At 39.4% G+C, this 22,675-nt stretch overlaps 1 protein-coding gene across 23 annotated transcripts in view; it reads left to right on the forward strand.

The window, feature by feature from the left end:
- Window positions 1–22,037, forward strand: part of LRRFIP1 (LRR binding FLII interacting protein 1) — a 111,826-nt gene extending 89,789 nt beyond the window's left edge. For 18 of the 23 annotated variants that reach the window (XM_082057267.1, XM_082057271.1, XM_082057283.1 and 15 more), the window contains 6 exons: window positions 1,818–1,988; window positions 2,928–3,020; window positions 3,500–3,592; window positions 4,751–4,843; window positions 5,278–5,419; window positions 7,028–10,508. In XM_082057267.1, coding sequence (XP_081913393.1) covers window positions 1,818–1,988; window positions 2,928–3,020; window positions 3,500–3,592; window positions 4,751–4,843; window positions 5,278–5,419; window positions 7,028–9,126 — 2,691 coding nt within the window. In that variant the 3' untranslated portion in view covers window positions 9,127–10,508. Of the gene's footprint in view, window positions 1–1,817; window positions 1,989–2,927; window positions 3,021–3,499; window positions 3,593–4,750; window positions 4,844–5,277; window positions 5,420–7,027; window positions 10,509–15,446; window positions 15,494–16,407; window positions 16,526–16,960; window positions 17,041–17,686; window positions 17,792–19,179 lie in introns of those variants that run through there. The other 5 variants (XM_082057279.1, XM_082057278.1, XM_082057277.1 and 2 more) reach the window with 3 other exon arrangements.
- The last annotated feature ends 638 nt before the right edge of the window (window positions 22,038–22,675 follow it).

Here is a 22,675-nt window from a genome sequence, read left to right on the forward strand (position 1 = left end):
AACTAAAACTCATGTCCTACAGTGCTATGAAAAATTGGAGTTTAAAAGCTTGTATGTTTTTATTTTGATAAGGTCCAGCATGCCTTTGGGAAGTTGTGCGTGCAAGGTGGTGATTAGCAGTTTGGTTTCCTATCCAGATCACAGAAGACACCCTTAAACAATTCTTGTAGCAAACCTTCATGTCACAAGGTGTTTTATGTGAAGAACAAACACTCACACCAGTTCATGAAGTAATAAATGAGTTCCAGTGCAACAACTAACTTGTGCATCCCCATACCACCACCTGAGAAGTGAGCAGCAACATGAGCTGCATTTTTTGGAAAAGGCACTCTTGCAAAGATGTATGTAGACATCGAGGCATATAATGTAACATTTAGCAACATTAATTGCTGACTGTCTTTGGCTCAATGCTGTGACAGGTGAAGATGCTGCCATCTGGAGTTCTCAATGGAAAAACAGTAGTTTGACCCTTTTTCTGTAAAACCTGCTTTTTTTTTTTTTTTTTTTTCCCTGATCACTGTGTAGCAGGTGTAGCAAACAACAAACTGCATTAAAAATGTAGGTCATATTTCAATTTGTGTCCCTTACACTGCCTTTGTGGTGATTTGTACTTTAGCCAGACCGCTTGATGCTAAGAAAACAAACCGTAGCATGCTGAAGGAGTGGTGCAGCAATTACCTTCACTTCTTACTTGCATATACTTCCTTTCCAGCTAATTTCTGAGGTTTAATCCTACCTGCGTTTCCAAATCCTGGCTGCTTTCTTTGGCTTGGTATTTCATATTCTTGGAAAGTGCACCAAAACACCATTTGTGTTTGGAACTGTACAAATTTATGTCCTTAAAGACAAATTCTCTGATTTGCCAATAGAAAGGTAAACTAAACTGATTCAAACTTAATTTTGTCATCAGCTCGCCTCTATCATCCCCAGTTCTGTTGACTGAATGAAAAGGGAAGTATATGAAACTCACCTGTGCTTTAGATGTAATTATTGGAATTACTTAAGTTCCCAGAGAAATTGCTTGATCTGTAAACTAGAATGTTGACACGAGTGTGCTGCTTGTTTTCATATTTGCGCTGTTTTGTTTATTTTTATTTCGGTATTAAAATCAAATACTGCAAAGTTTGACTGCACAACATGGAAAATGATCGTGATCTTTATTTTGCCATCATCTGTTGTTAAAAATACCTCAGTATCTTACATTCGGGTCGAGTTGTTAGGAGAAGTTCTCAATACCCTGGGAATTGTGTCTTACAGAGTACATTTGTAAAGAAGGGATGTGATATAGGAAACCTAATGAAAAACGATACATCAGGTCACAAAAGCTGCACCTTTTTCATGGCAGATTCTAATTCCAGAGTCAGTATATTTAGTGGTTCCCACACTGCAATGATCCCGGAAATTTGTGTGAAGTGGCCGTCAAAGGCATCTAAAATGATCTTAAATCAAGGCCAGTTTACCTTTAAAAAATAAAAAACTGACTCGTCATCTTCAGCAGCTACTTTGAGCTGCCAATGTGCAGGGCCAGGGGGAGGTCGGAGAAGGAAAAAAACTGAGACAGCAGCAGCTGAAGCAGCAGAGAACAGGAAACGCTTTTTCTGTCCTGAGGTAAGGTTCCTTGCTTGTAAACAGATGTCTGGTGGGAGCACAGGGAGGTTATCCTCACCTTGGGACACTTGGTAAGCCTCTCTAGCACATCATTAGCACTGGTTTCCATAGGAGTACTCAGCATGCTTGTGGTTTAGTACTTAATTTTCTTATTGAAGGTCTTGGTTGGCAAAGTGTCTTTTATAACTGTGGTTGCTTATTCTTTGCAGGACTCTCTAGCTGAAGTTGAAGAGAAATACAAAAAGGCTATGGTGTCAAATGCTCAACTAGACAATGAAAAAACAAATTTCATGTACCAAGTAGATACCCTGAAGGATGCGCTCTTAGAGTTAGAAGAACAGCTGGCAGAATCCAGGCGGCAATATGAAGAAAAAAGTAAAGTACGTATACAGCTATGGCATGTTATTTAACAGGGAAAGATTAGCAGGGGGAGACACAGAGACCAAATATGCAAATTTTGGGAGGAGGCAACCAAATTACTATTCAAGATTCTAAATAAGCTATCGTTCTCCTTACTGTTAAAGCATATGGAATAGTAGCATATTGTATGGTTGTGATACAAATGGAAATCATCTCTAAGTTTCTGTCTTACAAAGCAATTTCTGAAGAAGTGAAGAAATGCTTTATATGCTAAGGCTATACTGGTATGACCACATCCTTTTATATTCAGTCTTTAAAGTATATTCAGAGGGTTTGTTTGTGTGACTTCTGGAGTATTTTTACACACACAAAGCTCTCTTCAGAAGGCCCATTGGGGAGTTGTGCAGTTTATATAGTGAGTGCAGCTACTTAGTTGAGAGTTAAGTTTTAAAAGAATTCAGTGTCTGGCGGATAGTGAGTTGGTGTTAAACAGTAAAGCTGTGGCTTCTGTTAGCTTTTCAGAACTGGCTTCTTAGCTTGGGGCATTTCACTATAGTGTACTTCAAAAGCACATAGTTCCTGGAATATACAGTGTGGGTTTTGTTTTTAAAGTCCACAATGTCTAGATAACTTTTAGTACATGGCTACGTGGAAAGAGTGGGTTAAATTCCCATCCGTTTATCTGCAAAATCTGTAGGCCTTGAGTGTAAAAGCCAGCTTGCTGTTCAGCTTATGAAGCTGGCTAAATTATGTCTGTCACTTCCATATTTGATGAAAAAACAAGATATTTCTTGGAAAAACAAGATAAAAATTGTATTTTGGAGGACTGTGATTAGAGGAATATTCAAGAATTACATTGCAGTAAGCATTTTCTTTGTGGTTGGGCATATTTTCTTTTTTTCTTTTTGGAATGCTATTTTTTATCAATAAGAATGTAATTAATATTTCATTATTCACAGGAGTTTGAGAGGGAGAAGCATGCTCATAGCATATTGCAGTTTCAGTTCAAGGAAATCAAGGAGGCTTTGAAGCAAAGAGAAGAAATGCTTGCAGTAAGTAACTCTTTTTAATGGCTTCTTTGATTGGTATGCTTCCAGTTAGCTGTAGGAGTGTAGAAGGTGAAGTATAGAGAATTTTATTCCCTACTCAAGTTTCTCATGTGAAGACATACTAGTGTTTCAGGCCAAACAGGTTCAGAGCTGACTAATACAGTCCTTTCGTAAGTATTATCTGAACTTGGACTTCTGTTTTTGCCTTGTCCATAATATGAAATAAGCTGTGTTTCAGACAGCTGTTTGTGGAGATGCAGAGGAAACTGATGGAACTGTCCAACTTGTTTTAAGTCATCTTGTGGATAGTTAAGATTATCTTCAGGAGTGTAGGTTTTGTTGAGACGTCAGGAACTCTGCAACTGCATGGAGATACTCTTTAGCATCCAATTTTTTTCATTCTGTGGCACCACTGCAATCTTAACCTTCTTTGTTAACCTGTTACCTGCTTTCTGTCTCCTTGTTTTGCTCCTGTCTCTCAGGAAATCCAGCAGCTGCAACAGAAACAGCAGAGCTATGTCAGGGAAATCTCTGATCTTCAGGAGACAATAGAGTGGAAAGACAAAAAAATAGGGGTAGGACTGTCAACTCCTGGAATGTGTTCAGAGTGGCACTGTTGTTTTCCAGCTGATCCTGCTTTTGCAAACCCTCATGAATAAAATACTCCCTAGTGACTTTGCTTGGTGTGGCTGTTTTACTATATTAGCAGTAAACTAGCAAATAGCAGTATTTGCCAGTGTAATAAAATCCAAGAAAAACTCAGCAGCTGGTCTGATTTCAAAGCCTAGGATAATTTATTTGCTGTGGTGCACCATTTGTATTTGCCATAGTGAGAAAGGAAGTGCTATTTATAATGCAGTTCCATCAACACTGAATTTTTGCTTATTCAGATTTGATCTGCAGACTGAGCAGAAACTGGAGTGTAATGCAGAAGCAAGAGCTATTTATGGGTTATTGGGATGAAAGTCTCCTTTGCTTCTAATGCCTTCCCACCACCCCTATCAAAGCCAAATGGAAGCATAGCTTGCTTTTCTAACAATGAGCACTGAAAGACTTGCTGAATATAGAAGGAGAAAGAAATCTGGCAACTTGCCCATGCTTGACGTGTCCAATAATTTGTAGCAATTTGAAACTCAAAATTTTCTGATTTTTGTTACTGTTCTATTTATGTTTTTTTTATAGAAATATTGGGACAGGCTCAGTAGCACAATATGCATTTGCACCTGGTACATCCCCGTCTAAAGATGACTTACTGGCTGCTTTCAAATTAAGTGAAATGTGCTGCACTCATTATGGTAACCCATGGAATAAAAAGACTATTAAAATCTGCTGGGCCTGCTTTCCTGTTGTTCAGTGAACACATGGGAATTGGCCTGTGTCTTCAGTGCACACTTTGAAGTAATATGGAGCTGAATTAACTTGCTTAGCAGAAAGAAGGAAAAGTGGATCCTCATTTTAAGGATTCCTGGAGAAGGATTGGGCTCTGAATGCCTTTGGTAGGAATTGCAGGTTATTGAATAAGCTGTGCATTTCTTGGATTTGAAGTTTATCTGTATGTATGTAAACTTGGTCCTTTGATCTGTAAACTTTACCTTTTTCGTACATGCCACTTCCATGAATCTCTGAATATCTTAAATCTACTCATTCTTGTTTACACTTGCTTTTCATGGTCTTTACTTGTCTTCCTTCCTTTCTTCATGTCTCCTTGCCCTCTGTCTGTGTTGGGAACTCAGGCATTAGAGAGGCAGAAAGATTTCTTTGATTCCATAAGGAGTGAGCGGGATGACCTTAGAGATGAAGTGGTTGTGCTGAAGGAGCAACTGAAGGTATGCAAGAGGAATAAAAGAAACTTGTATTCAACTGCTGACCTTTTCCTCCTGTACGCTTTTGCAGAAAAATATTAATGTAGCTCAGCAGCAAGAACCCTATTCTCATGTTGCCTCAAAGGTGCCATTTCAGGAATTTTCTACATAAAATCCTTCCCCCTAATATTTACCATGAGCCTTTAATATAGATGATAGTATTAAGTGGTTGCTTTTGTAGGAGATGCTTTTCTGAGGAACATTTTATGCAGCAGATCTATGTTAAAAACAAACAACAACTGAGAACTGTAATATTCTGTGCTCATTTCTGACTTCTAGCAATGTTTAATGGAACAATTGAAGCAATTGTTTATTGAGAATATCCAGGACAAGAACACCTGAACAATCCTCCCATTTCTGAGCAGCAGGCTCAAAGCATTGCTTTTGCTTCTCTACAGAAACATGGAATAATCCCAGACTCCGATGTAGCCACCAATGGGGAGACATCAGACATTCTTGATAATGAAGGACACTTGGATTCTTCTACAACTGTTCCAGGCACAACTCAGGCGTTAAAGACAGGAGGGGATGGGTCGCTTGGTAAGTGCTGTATATCCTTTCATATCTTTCTGTCTGTCCATTCATCCATCTTTGCTTGGAGTTGGGGCATTTGTTAGTGGGACAATTAACACATCACGCAGCATGCTACTTGTCAAATCACTTCCTATGCATTTTTCTGCTTAATATTTATTATCACTTCAAGTATGTTGTGCAGTTTCCTGCGAAGGCAGATTGCATTTCCCATTCAGGGTGACAGAGGATGAGAATACAAACATTATATTACAGATAAGTAGCAATAATTCAGATTACTGTTTAAACCCTGATTTTGAAAATTGTCCCAGAATAATCCTACTGTTGTTCAATATTTTTCAGCACATATGCTAAAGAGTCAGAAAAAAAGCATTTTAGTTTCCTATAAAGAACATCAATGTTGGTTCATTTTTAGACTTGGGAACTGTAAGTGTCTGCTGAACAACAGTGCTGGGCACTGTGGACTCACACTAATGTACAAATTAATTTTCTTGGTATCTAGTACTATTGAGCAGTTCATTCTAACACTTCAACATTTTTACTTGTTATAACAGGATTATTGCTGTTAAATTCAAAGAATATAACTCTGAGGTGCATAGTGTTGAGGAGAAATCTGGTTGGCAAAAACATCCTTCTTACAGAGTTGTTTGTGATGAATGGCCACTCAGAGAACTTGTTATACTAGCGGAAGGAAAGGAAATAATATTTTTTTTCTTCTGTTTTTGTTCTCAATGAACATATTAATAAATAGCGACGGGCAGCCAACCGTTTCAAGTGCAAGTTATCTTGCTTTTAGCTGTTGGCTGCTTTTTTCCTCACTCAGTTTTTGTGGGGAAATAATCTGGAACACCAAAACCAAGGTAAGGGTGTATTTTAAAATTTAATATGTTTTCTGTCTTTCCTTACTCTGTTGTTTTTGGAAACAGGTACAACATAGACCCAAAAGCTACCTGCTGAAACAGCAAACACTGTTGTTCTAATACCTTTCTAATACCTTCATCCATTTGAGTGGATGAAGTGGCTTTAAGAGGCACAGAGAACCTGAGCTTTGGTCTGTGTTGGTAATGTTAAACAGCTGAAGCATTTGCTTGCCTATCAATTTTGCATTCAGTGTTTATCATACACAGTGAAGATACCTGTTTATTTTGCTTAGGAGTAAATTATTACTGAATAATCCTTGATTACTTCCTTATAATGGCATCAGACACACACTCTTGCATGCATAGTGCTGTTAAGGTTAAAGTTGCAGATAATATTGCTGAGAAAAAACTATGTTTACTGTTAGCGCTACATCTGCAGGTTTTACTGTTAAATTGCACTGCTTGAAACAGTTGTCCTCATCTACAAAAGCTGTAAGTCACACAGCCAAGAGCATAAATCTTCTCCTTTACAAAAACACAAGCCAGCACCAGAGACTTCTTGCTTTGAGAGGGTGGTGGTGATTTTCAGTGATCAAAAACCCGCAGCCCTTACTAATTCAATTGCTGCTTTGCCTCACGTAATTGGCAAAAGCTGATCTTTCATTAACCTGTTCTTTGATTCATTCTCTTTCGGGTTTTAAGCGGGGAGGTAAGTGCTATGGGTGTGGTCCCTTCAACTTTCTCAATGGTCTTTTAGGCAAAGCCAATGAAGTGGACATGAAAAATGAGATTTTGGAGGATGTGGGGAAAAAAGAAATCTTGCAGAATACTGAGCGTGAGGAACACAAAGAGGAGCAGGAAGTACAGACATTGCATGCTGATGAAAATGCTCAGGCAGAAAAAATGGTTGAAGAATGTGATGCCCTGTCAATGGAGGTGTTACCAGATAGTAAGTTTACAGAACAACTTCAGAGCCTTACAGAACATGTGTCAGGGAGTGCATCTTCAAACGGTGATAGTGACACAGATGATTTGAGAAAGGAGACCGAGTCCACAGTCACAGCAGCCCAACAGCCTCTTAGTACAGAGGCGAAACACCATGACCTAGATGCATGGACAAATCAGGACTTGGAGGTGGGTTCTCTGCAAGGTCATCAGGTTTTTGAGACTCCTCAGGAGACGCCTAACATCTTCAGTACAGAGCATGAACTGGACAAAGCTGCACCTGAACAGGAAGAACAAGAGCATCTTAAAACTAGCCATGGCCTGAGTGACAATGAAATGGATGAGGAAGCTGATGTTACCAGTGAGAGCTGTGAGTTGGTTTCTAACCAGGCAGGGCTAGCAGAGGTTACAGTAGGAGGCTTGCTTAGTGAAGAGGTAAATGAGGAGAGTCACGCTGAGGGACTCCAGGACTCAGAAGAAGGTCCTGAAAGCAAAGTTCCAAGTGTCTTGGAGGAAAGGCTTGTTGAAAGCAAAGACTGCGCTGATGGAAGAACAGATAAAATAGGAGGTGATAGAGCTGAAAAAGCAAATGAGGTTGGGAGTGCAGTTCAGGGTCAAACGAGTGAAATGGAGTCTGTGGGTTTGGAGGGAACGGAGTCATGTGAAAGTGATGTCCCAGCAAATAAAAGTGAGAAGGAAGACAGTGGAGATCAGGCCCACATCCAAGTAGTTTCTTCAGAGGGTAGTCCTTCTGCATCATCAGAGGAAAAAAATATCCAAGGTAAAAGTGAACTTGAAAATGCTGTGGCTGAGAAGGATGGACAGAAGGAAGTAGTAATGGAAGAGCTGGAGATGTGTTCAGATTCTGCAGAAACAGGTGAGCAAGATAAGGCATCTGTGGAGGCTGTAGGCTGTTCTGCTGAGGGAAAAGGAAACATACTGGACCAGGCAGAGCCAGACACAGACATTGTGAAAGAGATGAGGAGTCAGGAAGCTAGTTTAGACCCAAGTCTTTTAGATGACAAAATTAAAGATTCAGAATTGGAAAGAGGGGATGAGTCTGGGAAAGAAAAGGAAAGTAGGACAGAACGGATAGAAGATTTACAGCCAAATGTAGACGATCAAACAGTTCAGTGTAGTGAAGAAACAACAGTTGATACAGTGGAAGAGAAAAGTATTTCTTTAGAAGGTGAAGTGCAGAATGTAGTTAAACAAGAGGAAGGTGAATCTAAAGAGAAGTCAGCTGTAGATGTTAGTGTAACTACTGAAAACAAAGTCGATAAAGAAACACTGAAAGAAAATGAGCAAGAGTTAGAGCTTGCAGACCACCATGGTGGTGGATTTGCTTCTAAGGAAGGTGCAGATAATTTCCTGGCACAGAAAGCTGAGCAGGATGAAAATACTAGTGAGCAAGTTAAACTGGAGGGTCAAGCAGATGAAAGACAGGAAGATGATGGTGATGCGTTTGATTTTGATGAAGAGTCAAAACAGATACTAGAAACTGAGGGAAAATGTGATGGAGAGGAAGCCAATACACAGAAAGAAGAGGGTGATGGAAACAGCGCTGTGGGAAAAACTGCCCAAATGGACGAAGCTGGAGAAAGAACAGACAAAATAGAAACCGAAGCTGCCTTGACTGCAGATGACAGTTTCCAGCATAGAAAAGGAGATGAGCCTGAAGAAACAGGGCACTTGCAAGGGGAAGCATCATGGAAAACTGATGAGAAGACCGATGTGATAGAAGATGAAATCAAAGCATCAGATTCTAATAAAGTGGAAAAAATAGAAGATGATGATGTTTCAGAACAGGATTTGGAAAGTGCTAGCAATAACAGAGATGAAAGCAAGGAGGATTCACAAAGTGGCAGAAGGGGTAAGGGTAGATCCAGAGATGACTGTACAATATCCTAAGCTGAAAATCTGAAGACTACACGGGTTACATGCCATTTGATCAGTCCCAGTACAGAAGCATGCACTTTGCACAATACATCAGACGCCAGGAATGCTCCAAAGGTTTTTTCTTTATAGGTAACTCTCATCATAACACAATGTTACGTAAATGGTAATGATGCAAGTATTAAGTTATTCACTAATGTACCCAGCCACAAGAGATCACGTGTGGGTTTTTGCCGTGTCTCAGGTTTAAAGTTTATCACCGAAAGAGCAAGCTTTCACAAATAGACTATCTTGCAATTAAAGTACTTTTAGTGTGGAAAACTGCTACTGGGGAATTTCTGTATGAAATTCTTTTTATTTCTAGCCTAGATGATTGATGTCTTGAATGTACTTATCTGCACTGGATCTATGCGCGCTTATGCACATACTTATGTGTACTTATATGCATTAGATCTACAGTAAGTGCATTAACACATCATGAAGGAACTCAGTAGATCAGCAACACTGATCTAATGTTGGAACTTCTTTCTGAATAATTAAAGCCTAGGAACCAATTTTTAATTTTTTTTTTACTATCGAAAAAGAGATACTCTCATTCCACGTTGTATTTCTAATACAGTCATATTCCAAAATATAGTTAGATCACTGTGAATCTGCTTAGTCTAAAGGCTTTGGAAGAACATACAGTTTTTTAAAAAGTGCAACATACATGCCTTAGTTTGCTGAAAGAAATAGATATCTACATGTTTACTTCCTCTATGAACTTTGCACCATAACAGGCCTTTTACACCATGTCTCACATGGGTTTATTTTTTCTGAATAAAGTGTCAATACACACTGTAGTGTGTGCCTAGGTTTGTACTGTCTAGCTATGAGTATACAAAATACCTATTTTTCCAAAAAGTTTTTTGTTAAGAATTGCATTTCCTTACTGCATTATTTTTTGCAAACTATGATTCTGAAGGAATGTGTTTATCTCTGAAAAATTCTTACCTCTTCCTTTCTGGAAAGAAGATAACATTGCGTGTCTTAATTCTTGTTGGATATCAGACCAAAGACGATTGTTGTTCTGTATACAAATCCCTGTGCCTTTTTGAAAAGCTGGATTGCTTTGAATTGCTGGCATAAATTAGACACACTGACTCCATTGGAATATTTTTTTCTTGCATCTTTGCTAGTGCTTGGGAGGAAGAGCATGTTTTGCATACTTAAAAGTTCATTTAAAGTTGTTTTAAACAATGAATATCCCAAGGGAATGCAAGTTGAGGAGTTGGCGGGGGGTGGCTATGGAACCGTGTATTTGTGTTGATGTTACAAACAGACTGCAAAATATCAAGATGTATATCAAAATGTACTGAGCTGTATATAATTGAAATAAACATATTTTATACTTTAAATTGCCTGTCCAGAGCACTGTTTATAAACCTGCATAAATATTTATTTAAATCTATATCATTTCAAAAAACATTTTTCTGCAGCTTTCTCTGTTAGATTTATTGCATTGTGCTACGTAGCTACAAGAGTGATCTTACTAGGAAAGGGCAGCCTCAATGTTTGAGGACCTTTAATAAGTGATGGCACCCATAACTCTAAACCTGTAACGGGACTGTAAACCTGTAACTCTTTTCATATGGCTTCTCTCCAACTTACAACAGTTCCAGTATGGTTTCTGTAAGTATTAGCAGTTGTTCTTAAGGTTTTACACTAAAGGTTAGACTAAAAAGTCACAGATCTTAAAAAGAAGCTCTTCTTACTATGTTGCAGTATTTATGTAAAAGATTTGTCTCTGCTGTACTCACAACAATAATATATGATTTAATGCTTAAAGTATTTTAAATAAATTTATATTTAAATGTTAAATACACTTAAATATATAATTAAATGTGCTTACCAGGCTTCACCTACCTTGGGGGATGGATATATAAGCAACTCTGAGTTAAATTAGGCGCGTGCTGGCATGTCCTGTGTTTTTCATGTGAGTTCATTTCTAATAGATGTGCTTCTGAATGGTTGAGGGAATTAACAAGGACCTGATTTTAACTAGCTTTACCCTTTCAGAAAACAAAGAATCTGTAAGATGTCCTTTTTAAAGCCAGGTCACAGGAGAAAGAATGACAACTCTAGTCTTAATTGTCCATGTACCAGCTTTTATTCCACAGTAACTGGGCATCTCTTGGTGAAACTAGGGTAGAAGCAGGAACATGGACAGGCAGTAAAGAAAAGCTGATGGGCTATAAATCCATTCTTGAACGTGAGCTGCTTGGTACCTCTGGCAGCCGGTCCCTGACTTCTGGAATTGGGAGAAGGTCACGATCGTCTTTACCTCTTTGGTTTTTGCTTGAGCATATATACATTGAGGGATAAATCATCCTGAAGATAAAGGGGACTGCTAGATGTTATATTCCAAACTTAATAATTCTATGCCAGCTGGCATTTGAGTGGAATGTGTGCCATAAGAGAGAGAGAGAGAGAGGGACAGTGTCTTGGGAGGAATTCCCCAGAAAATGCATCTTTGGTAAAGTTACATAATTGAAAACCACTTTTGGCATTACCCCTGCAATATATAACAGAAAAAGGATAAGATCAAAATCAGCCTTTTTATGAAGTCTAACATGAAACCAAGAAATCACGAGATGAACTAACATCAAGATTCATATTTGCTGCTGTTACGTTACCCATTTTGTTTTGAGCAGGGACAGCCTGCTGCTGAGTGCTGCAGTGAGCGCTGCTCTCAGTGTGTAAGAGTCTTGTCTTTCGGGATAGCTCCATAGCTGCCAATGCTTGCTGGGTGTTTTGTTCAATACCTAGTGCCACATGTAGTGGGAAGCCCAGGTTTGTGCATTCCTGCGAATTCAGAGCTAACCTGAAATGCTTTCAAAAGCAGTAGCTGAAGAAACCTTTTTTTTTTTTTTTCCCTTATCCAAAAATAGTGACAAGCCAAGTGGTCAATGTTTCCTTTATTACGGAAAAGAACAGTCCTCCTGTCCCCCTCAAAACTACCATTGCAAGCTGGTGTCTTCTAAATCCTATGTTTATTCACTGTTCCAGCAGCCTGTCCCCAGCAGTATCCACCTTTCTGAGAAAGAGAGGAATGCATTTCTCAGTATTAGTTGTTGTTTTCTTGTGTTCCAAAATAAACTGACAGATGTGGAGAAGGACTGTTGCCCAACCTGCTATTGACCTGACAGTGAGGATCTTGCACTGTTCTGCATAGCTGCTTGGGGCTGCTGCTGTGATTTCGTGGGATGCCTTCCCACACTCCAAGTACGGTTTAGCCCTCTCATTTGCATCAGTGTTAATTACTTTCTGGGCCATGCATCGTACAAATAACTCAGGTTAAAACCAGCTGCTTTTCACCACGTGCTCCCTTCCAAGTAGGAGGAGACACCAAGGATCTGTGGCTGATGAGGGGAGACGAGGTCAATTCCGCCAGGGAAGCAGCGCCCTTGTTAGCAATACCTGGAGGTCATGAGAATAGTCATTTGATTTACAAACAGGCCTGTACAATAGCAGAAGATGCTGGTAACCACCACCTTTCTGTCCTGTTCTCTCTCAGGCCTTCCCAGGGCCCAGTTTCTCCTTCAGCCCTCTGTTACGCTCCTTTGCATATGAAAGCCATGAATAGGGTGCAGCAAGTAGCCTGGGAATCATGTTACCCAAGTTAAATTTAAGTGAAATTAATGTCACACTCTAATTATTCACCGTAGTGTCTTCCTATGTGAAATAAGGATAGTGACTGTTATGGATGAGAATTGTCATTAGCAGTTTCGTGTCCTAATTCGGTAGGTTGCTTTTTTTTCCCGCTCATCTGTTGTCAGGGTCCTCAGATCCTTGATTTGTTGCAAAAACAAGGTGGCTGTACAGAAATGTCTGTTAAAGCTAAAGTAACCTTTCTGTATTAGTGTGAGGTTTTAAGATAAGTGAAACCTAAGAGACCTTCATCTATACATTCAGAAAACTTCTCTACATAAATGACAGTTTTAGAAAACTGATTTTTTCTGTGGTCTTGTAAATCCTGCTGCCACTGCCAGTATGTCATTTGTCCCAGTAGGGTGCACGGGTGTCTGTAACGAGGGAAGAGAAAACTGATGGTGAGATGGAATTTGAAGGCTCATCCCAAAATGCCAACATCCATTTTGGAGGGAAAGGGGCTGGAGGAGGCTGCTGTGCTTCCTTACTGGAGACTGAGGTGTCATTTCTTCAGGCAGTTATAATGCAACCCACAGCATTGGTCGTGCTAATCAAAGTCACTTAGCTGTATGCATGACTAAGTTATTTGCAGGATCAAGGTGGATTATTTGGCCCATTTGGAATCTGTTAGTTTGGGTTAATTTTGTAGTGGCCTAGAGGTTTCCTTCGGCATCAGTCCTTGTTCTCTTTCCAGTTCTTAGGAACTTCATTTCTTGATCTTTGCTGACCTGTGACTCCCAACCCTGTCTCCAAAGTCTGAATATCTTCTGACCTTTCTTTTGCTGTTTGCTCTCCTTGCTTTCTTCCTTGACCTTTATTTTTCTTCTCTTTCTTTCATCTTTTACAGAATTTGTCTTAAGTTTCTTTTCCTTCCCATATAGATATGTAAAATTGTTTGATTATTTTGAAGGGGTTTATGCTTGTAAATTTTTGTTACTCTTGATAGTTCACAAAATGTGGTTTGTTTATTGTTTTTGTTTTATATTGTTGTGTTTGTTTTTTTTTCCCATGTGAATGCTCAGGTGTAACAATGTTGAGTGTGTTACAAATGGCTTAAAAAAAAAAGATAGGACTGGAGGAGGTTCAAAATGAATGTGTAGAACTGCGGAACGGGGATGTCACTTTAAGATCTGTGTTTGGTTATTGCATCAGAAGCCAAGGTAAAGGTTTTATTCCATGCTCTAAAATGATTGCTGGTACATGGGAACTTGTATACCCAGGAGGGGAATTGCCACATCATTACTAGTTAATGTAAATGTCTGCCGTATAGAGGGACTTCTGTTTGAAAACTTACAGTTTTCCCTGTGATTTAATTCAATATAAATTCTTTATTCCCTTTATTTCGTGTGTTAACAAGAAAAATGGTGGGCCACGAGACTTTGGCCTGTTCAGGATTTTACAACGAATGAGGACTACAGTGTGGATATCTTTAAAGCTTTTAGGAAATACTTAAATCTGTCAACAGAATTTACCTGGTAAAAGCCTTTTATCTGCAAATTGCTGTCCTTTCCTTTACAAACCAAACCAACAAACAAACAAAGAAATCCAACAACTTTTCCTGTGTGACCTTTGGATTTTAAGCATTTAATTAACAGTCCAAACCTTAGATGTGGAGTTGAGCTCTGAACACCCGCCAGCTTGGTTCTGCACAGGTGACTGCTTGCTGGCAAGGGAGGCAAGCTAAAGAAAACTGCAAAAAACATACACATCAATCTTGTGGAGTAAGACTTGCCTGAGGTCAATATATCCTCTTCTAATAAGAATATTTGAATGCTATGTTCCAGTGTACTTCTATTGAGGTGTACCCGAACACACTAAGGTTGATTAATGAGGTAATTTTAGTGATAAGAAAATTTGAGAATTAAGACTTGTTGCAATACAGTACCTGCTAAAATGCTTTCACATTTTGCACCCTAAATAGGGAAGAAAAAAAAAAGGTGATTTTTTTGCTTCTAGTTCTATTTTTTCCAGTTGTCTCACTTTGTAATGTGCACTTTGTTGATGAATGCCACACATATCCATGTGCTGATCTGTAGCACGTCCAAGTTCAAGTGTGACACAACAGTGGTCCAGATTGCCCATCACCTGCTTGATGTCTGACCAGGAGAATTGAGTGTGAAGGATTAAAAACAAAAAAATGTTTTACCAGACTGCTACTTTTGAAACAAAAATAATTTAGCGGTCAAATATTTTTCTGGTCATAATACTGGCGAGAACACAAAATGCCATTGCCCTGCTGTTTAGTAAAGTAAGGGAAGATTTAAAGTGCTGAGAATGTGCTTAGCTATGATTACAGGTGTTTACAGTACTTTCATCATGTTAAACTGTAAAGATGTGTGAGATTTTGTGTTGCAGTTGTGTTTGACCCTAGAGTTCTTGCATGCTAACCTAACGTAGAAGATTAGCCTCTTTGCATGCAGCTGGGTGCTGCTGCTGCCGTGACAAGCATGTTCTGTGAGAATGACCTAACCTCCCCTGGCTGCAGCCCCTCCCCAGCCCTGCCTCTGGCCTCCTTGCCTGTGGTACGTGCATAACTACCTTCATCAGTAGTTTCACTAACCTTACCGGTTCGCTCTGGTATCAGATGCGCTCTGAAATGTGCGGCTCGGTCAAGTGGGCACTGAACTTTGAGTTTTCTCTTTCAGACAGGCTGAAAAAGCTCATTGATGAACGCGAATCCTTACTAGACCAGGTAATCACAAGAAAACTGAAATGCTGTGTGTTTACTGAATCCGTGATAAGAATCGTAGAGATTAAAAAAGAAACAAAAATAGCCCTAACGTAACGTATAGAAGAGCAATGCTGTTGCCCTTCAGAACGTGCTGGGTTGCTCTTGCTGAGGAGTTACAGCCACTTTATTCTTCCTCTGAAACATTTCTCCTGCCTGTTAGCTCAGGATACAGAGGAAGAAGGATGTAAACCGGTGTGCCTGTTCCCCGTTGCTTATCAGTGACATTCAGTGTCCTCCATTACCTGAAATTCCTTCTCCAGGGCTATTTCTGAAAAATAATGCTTCATATTGGCCAAGCCCAAGGGAAAACAAATATAAATATGGTCCAGAAATTGCAGAAGCAAATTCTGTCTCCAGGAGTAAGCCTTCCCGATTGCTGGGACTGTGGGCAATGGGCCATTTGGAAAGGAGTGATGGGGAACTTACAGTAGATGGGTAAATGGCAAAGTAATTATTGCTGCTACCATGATACTCTATAGCAGATATAAAGCTTATTCAAAAAATGGTAGCTGATCTGTTTCTCTGCAGGATGCTCTATGCTTTCATTTATGGTTTATCTCCCTGGCCTTGAGACTTCACACAAAGCAAAACTCAGTTTGGGGTTTTTAAGAATGTTTTCTCTGAATGTGCCTACCGAACATGTACGGCTTTTCTAGTAACACAGTCTTCTTCAACTCATTATGTTTGGTCTTGAACTTACACATAAGCACTGATACTTAACATATGATCAGTCATTTCTAGGAAATTATTTTATAATTTTTTTTTAATTTAGGTTTTAAAAAAATTATTTGTTTTATAATACCTCAGTGAACTTGAGTACTGAGCCACACTTTTCCCTTATTGATTTTAATAACCAATTGTTTTGTGTCCTTCAGGTTAGAAAATTAAAGGGACAACTGGAAGAAAAACAAAAGAATGGCAAGATGGAAAACACACAGTCTGAAGATGAAGTTCTAGAAAATGGGACAGATATGCACATGATTGACCTCCAAAGTGAGCTACATTTTCATTTTAAGAGAAGTTTGTGTCTTGCACGTGAGTGAGAAAAACATATCTGTACAATAACCACATGGCTCTAAGTAAAAATGAGCCTTTGGTTCTAAGGGAGCTTCAAACTGGGAGCCAGCCGTGCATATCTACTAGAGGTGAGGGAATAATTACACTTTGCTTGAACAAGAATGCAGTTGCAGTTGGAAATCTCCCTTGTGTTCCCCAGGAGAGCTGGGCTGAATTCCTAGTTAATTTTGTTTTCATAGTGGTCAGAAGGGAATGAGGTGAGACTGGGACTGTGCCTATCTGCTGGGCACTGTTTTTGACAGAGAGCACGTGCTACCCTGCCACTGTAGCATGGAAATTTTATGACAGACTTGTTAGAAGACGCTGGTGACACTTGTTCTGACATCTCTGATAAATCTGCAATTCTTTCAGGAGATGCCAACAGACAGATCAGCGATCTCAAATTTAAACTAGCGAAGTCTGAGCAAGAGATAACAGCATTGGAGCAGAATGTAAGTTTTTTGTTTATTCTGTTTGTTTATGCAGAGTGAGAATGCAAAGGGAAAGTGTGGTTTATTATATGATAAATGAAATAATGATTACTGTGATTTTCCCTTAAAATAAGAAGCAGGAGTGTCGGCATATCAGGGCTACTGGACTTAAGTTGTAAAGACTAAAATGCGTTCATTTATGTATGGGAGAGGGTGAATTTATTATTGATGTTTACCAAAGGAAAAACATTCAGAGGCAAAGGTATATTGAAAGCATTACTGAACTCTTCAGAATACTTTCTTAGGCCTAGCTATTGACAATTTCAAAATGGTTTCTGGCATGTGATGTAGTATATATGGATTTTATACAAGGCTGTTCAATTTTGACTGTTTGCTCTTATCTAGAGTATGTCAGTGATACTCTTGGTAAGATAAATCTAGTGAATAGACTGAATTGTTTGTTACTGGAAGCTTATTAAATATGGGTATGTATTGAAGGGCTGGAGTAAGTTACCATGGTATATTTTTTTTCCTCAAAATATGCCTTTATTTTACTACAGAAAAATTAGCATCTCTGTGATTATTGCTTAACTACTAGTGGAAGAGTAACGCATCAGAGTAAATTCTTGGTACAGCTTTTAATTTTAAAAAATTGCCTTCACTTTAGGTAATACGATTGGAAGGTCAGGTAGCCCGATACAAAACTGCTGCTGAAAATGCTGAAAGAATAGAAGATGAACTGAAAGCAGAGAAACGCAAACTACAGAGAGAGGTAATTCTGAATACAAACTCTCATGGGCTTGCAGTCAGCCTGCACTGCCTGGGGAAACTGGTTTATCTGGTGCATTTTAGAGGAGGAGCTACCCTTCTTGGCAGAGCAAAGAATAAACATCTGCTTTTTTAATTGCCTTAGTTAATTGTTCTAGATGTTTAACCAAACTTTCAGCACTCAAACTGGAGTGACAGTCACAACTGTGAACTCCAAGTGACATCTCACTGTTTCTTCCCTAACTGACTTGTAATGCCTTGCTTTGCGCCAGAGTCGGTTCTCTGGAGCAATCTCAAGTTCTTCCTGTAGAACTTGAATGTAGAAGCAGCTTTCAAATGCGCAGGTTTGCATGCTGCTTTGCAGCTGTGAGTGTTCAACAGCTGTATGGTTTGACATTGATCAAAACGAAGAGTTCCTATTTCTAATTTGCTGTCCTTGTCGTGTGTTGTACTTGAAGGCTCATTACTTTGGGTGCTACAGCTTCTGGGTTTGTAAATACAAAACATTAGTCTTTTTAGAACACGTGACTCAAAAATTAGAGTAGAAACCTGGAAATGCTGCTGTAAAGCTAATTTGGGTGCTTCATTATTTAAGCACAGTGAAACTACCAGGAACAACAGCTTAAACTTTCAAGCTTCAGAGTCTAAACTGAAGTGCTAAATGCATGTGAATCATTCTTGCTGTTTCACATTGTTACTGTCTGTATTTCTCGATCTTAAAACACGGCATCTTCAAGCTGTCTATAATTTTGACCGTACTTGTCTTACCAAACTTTGTGATCTAAGTCGCTGCTACAACCAGCTTAGATATGTTCATCAGCTTCTTTCACACCTGCCTCCTGGCGTTTTGTTTGTTTGTTTTTTTCAGTTTGGCTCTTTGCTTTTTCTAAATACCTCTTCTGCTATGCTGCCTATAAATATTGCTCTGTGTTGTCCACCCCTCTCTTCCTACCTTCGTCTCATGTGGGTTTTATAGAAAACCAAGGCACTGAACCCACAGCTGTGGCTGCCGTTCTGGGAACCAGAAATGTAAAAGCCAGGCAGCAAGACAGGCGGATGTGACCCAGCAGATATCTCTGAGCATCCGTGCCTCTGAGTTGAGGCAAAGTCTGAGCCATTTGTTCAACATTCTGTAAATACCTTGGATTCTTGGCACTGTGCTTAGAAAATATCTGCGTGTGTGTGGCCTTCAGAGCAACAGCACAGGCAGTTACACAACGTTTACGTTTAACTCCACTACTAGGAATTTTCAACTGCTTTATCTTGTAAGGAAATGCCAGCAATAGGGTCAGTTAGTGTTGGTGACTACAAACCTTGCTTTATCTTTGGAAATGGAAAACACTGTGAAAGTTACGGTTTTGTTTTGTTTTTTTCCCTGCTTCCTTCCTTCAGCTTCGTTCAGCGTTGGATAAAACCGAAGAGCTTGAAGTCAGCAATGGTCATCTAATAAAACGCTTGGAGAAGATGAAAGCCAACCGAAGTGCTTTACTGTCTCAGCAATAACCACCACCTTTCGATGGAAGCTACTACTACTTTGACAGAATCAGAACAATGTTGCAGATGCTTCTGTCTCTTGCTGTCCGGGATGCTTTGTGTCATGCCTTCTGAGAACAGACAACTCCAACATTTGCTACGTGCCACCCAGCTGCGGTTCTCTCTGTGCAGATTCAAACCGACTGCACTGTATATGTAGGAGTAGCTGATGCAAATGGCTGTGCCTGCGGGGGCCCTTCAACACTGTTCTTTGGGTATGTTTGAAGTACAACAGCCGTCTACCGTATAAGAAGCACATTGGGCATCGCATTAAGTTCTCCATCCAGAAGGCACAGCAGCCATTTATTGCCATTTAAAATGGTATTCAAAGAAAACACTTTAACTGGACTGGAATTTTGTGTCTTGCTGAAAATTTAAAAAGAAAAAAAGCACTGTAAGTTTTGGACTTTCTCATGACAGTATCTGTAACTTACTGACTACGGTAGAGTTATTCATGGTAGGTTTTTCATTTACAAATCACTGTGGAACCACAAGCCATTACAAAGCAAAATTCCTTCAGTGGAAACCATGGAAGAAGATGGTCTCGGAAGCAAAAGTGACCTTAAATGACTTTGCCAATAAAACAAAGGTGTTTGGAGGGATTTTTGCACCAGTTGAATCATAAGACTATTTTATTTCAGGGTAAATAGGCAATAGCTTCATTGAATTTTCAACTTTTATTTGTATTATTTAATCCCTGCTCTTGGAATTGAAGTAAACTACTTTTAAAGGATGTAAAGTTGCATTAATAAACCAGCATAAGCCCGTGTTTTAAGAAATGGTGGGGTTTGCATTTAGATCTCTCACTTTGGTGCATTTGTCAAAGCAAGTGTCGTTTGCTTAAACAAAGTACATAATGGGTTTTTTACATCAGAAACTATCTACTGGTCCATGAACTACTAGGAGACTATGCCGCTACAGAATACAAGTCTCATTTTTTTTAAAAGTAACTGATAAGTAAAGAAGCACTTTAGAAAATATTCCTGCCTATGTTTTTTCTACAACTACAGAAGCAGCAAATGATTTCCTTCTAAGGTGACTGTAAAGTTTTTCCACTTTTCATAAAAATAATGTAACCAATGAGAAGTCGCAGGCAGTTTATGATACCCAACTAGCACTACAGCTCTGGTTTATTGGAAATTGTTCTGAATGTACTACTCAAAAGGAGAACAGCAGTTACCTGAAGAATAAAGCTGTCCTTCCCCCTTCAGCCCTGACAGAAAAGCTTGTGAGTAAGGCAGGCAGCCAGGCCCTTAGGAACCTGCTCACGCCATAAAGCGGCATCTCCTGTTCCACAGGAACAACCTTCTGTCCATACCGACTGCCTCAATAGATACGGTTCTATCAAGCCAAATCCAGACCCAGGAGACCATTTCTTCTTAACTTGGTCTTCAGATTCTCTGGTCCAGATTTTTCCCTAGCCTCTTCCTCACCAATGGGAGGTTAGAGTATGAAACGCTGCTATTTTCAACGTTAAGGGGATCGCTGGTATCTTCTTAGAGCACCTTCATAAATTAAATAAACCAAAAACAGTGTCTGAATGTGTTTCTCTGGTTTGGCTAGAAAATAACACTATTGTCTTCATCTCTTCTGAGCATACCCAGAATTTTAGGAATGAAGTACTCAAATTCCAGGAAAAGGATGAAGAAGGCTTTTTTTTTTTTTTTTTTTTTTTTTTTGTGAAATAAGGTATGTCCTTGTTGATCAAATGTGGTGGAACATGGTGATTAGAGAAATCTTTTAAAATGGAATTTCCACTCCAGCTAGGGCTTGGGGTTCTTTTTGTCTTTTTGGTTTTTGAGAGGAACATTCAGGTGCAGAGCCAGGTTTTCTTGTGGATTACCTCAAAATAGCTGTGGATACCAATTTTACCAATTTACAATTTTCTGTGGTTGACTTGTGTAATTTCTGGTGTACAAAGCCTCTGAGGCCTAAAAACATGACCCAAGGGTTCTTTAGAATGCAAACAAACATGCTAAATGCAACATTTTACTAATTGATTAGAAAGTACATGGTTGCCACGGGTCATCTTTTTATTTGTGGTAGCGGTTAAAACTGCCTCTCCTGGCAAGGTCTAGGAGAAACAACCTCACAACTATGCGTCGGTCCAAAAGGCAAAAAATAATACTTTGCTCATCAAGAAGTGATGTGTTTATTATTTCAAAGTAGATTGCATCTCGCGCCCCATAAGCATTAACCTCATGACAGGAAACAGATGTGTATTTCAACCTGGATATGCTCTTAGTAGAAATCTTTGTGTGTGATAAAGTAGCTGAATGTTGAAGCCACGTTTTGCCGCCCCCCCCCAACTTGCAGTGTGACTTAGCTTTAGAACAAGGGAAGAAAAAGTACCGCTTGGTTTACTGCAAAATGTTTTATGTTTTCCTGTGAAGAATGTACAACAGGGCTTGCAATGGTAATAATAGCACTTGCCCCGGTCCTTTTAATTGAGCTCCAAATGGGAGAGCCTCGGTACCCAGCCTGGCGAGGAGCAGCTCCTGGGGGAACCAGGACAGGTATTCCTAGAATTTGTATTTAAAATTGCTATCTTTTAATTTTAAATGTTTAAATAATTTTATTGTTTGTTTGCAAACGGAATGTTACCCGAGATGTTTGTTTTTTCTTTTTTTTAAATCTTTAAGGCGATACAAGTGTGGAAAAGGAAATTCATTAGCAGAACTCGCCAATAAAAATGTCACTTGTTTGGGTAGTTTTTATGGAGTGGTCTGTCATGATGATGTTACTGGTAAAAGTTCTCTTGGAAAATACAGACTTTTTGGATGATACTGGTGTAGCAGGCTCATTTTCCTTTTTAATGTATTACTGCAGCCACACAAACGTGAGCAGTGCTGGTTGTAAAATGTATGAAGGTGTGGGCTCGTGTGGGCACTGGTGTGAGACGTACTTCCAAATATGAACATTTCTACCAGCAAGGTGCCCTTGGGGAGGGGGGCACAGGGACAGTGTCCCAGCAGGTGGAATTTGAATGATATTGCTAATTGGATTCATTCTCAATGTAAAAGTTTATGGTGAACATATAGGTAACCTACCTAGTAACTTTCCCTGGAAGAATCCTTCGCAACAGGAGGCAACTTGGTTCATCAAAAACGTGTCAGTTTCACTAGTAAGTTTCATTTTGTACTGATCATGGGTGTTGCCACAGATCACATGAAATATACCAAAGGCAACCTCGGTGCTTGTCTCTGCTTCAAATGCTCCAAACAATCACTTATATGGCTTTGTGGAATAGTTTGCTTTAGGCAGCTAAGTGATGTTTTGCACACTTTATTAAGAACTTTACATGTTTGTGTTTAAAGGAAGGAGTAAGGCCTAGAACCGACCTTGGAAGAAATAA

The sequence above is a fragment of the Streptopelia decaocto genome, assembly GCF_964273445.1.
Source record: "Streptopelia decaocto genome assembly, chromosome: 6".
In the NCBI taxonomy this organism is placed as follows: domain Eukaryota; kingdom Metazoa; phylum Chordata; class Aves; order Columbiformes; family Columbidae; genus Streptopelia; species Streptopelia decaocto.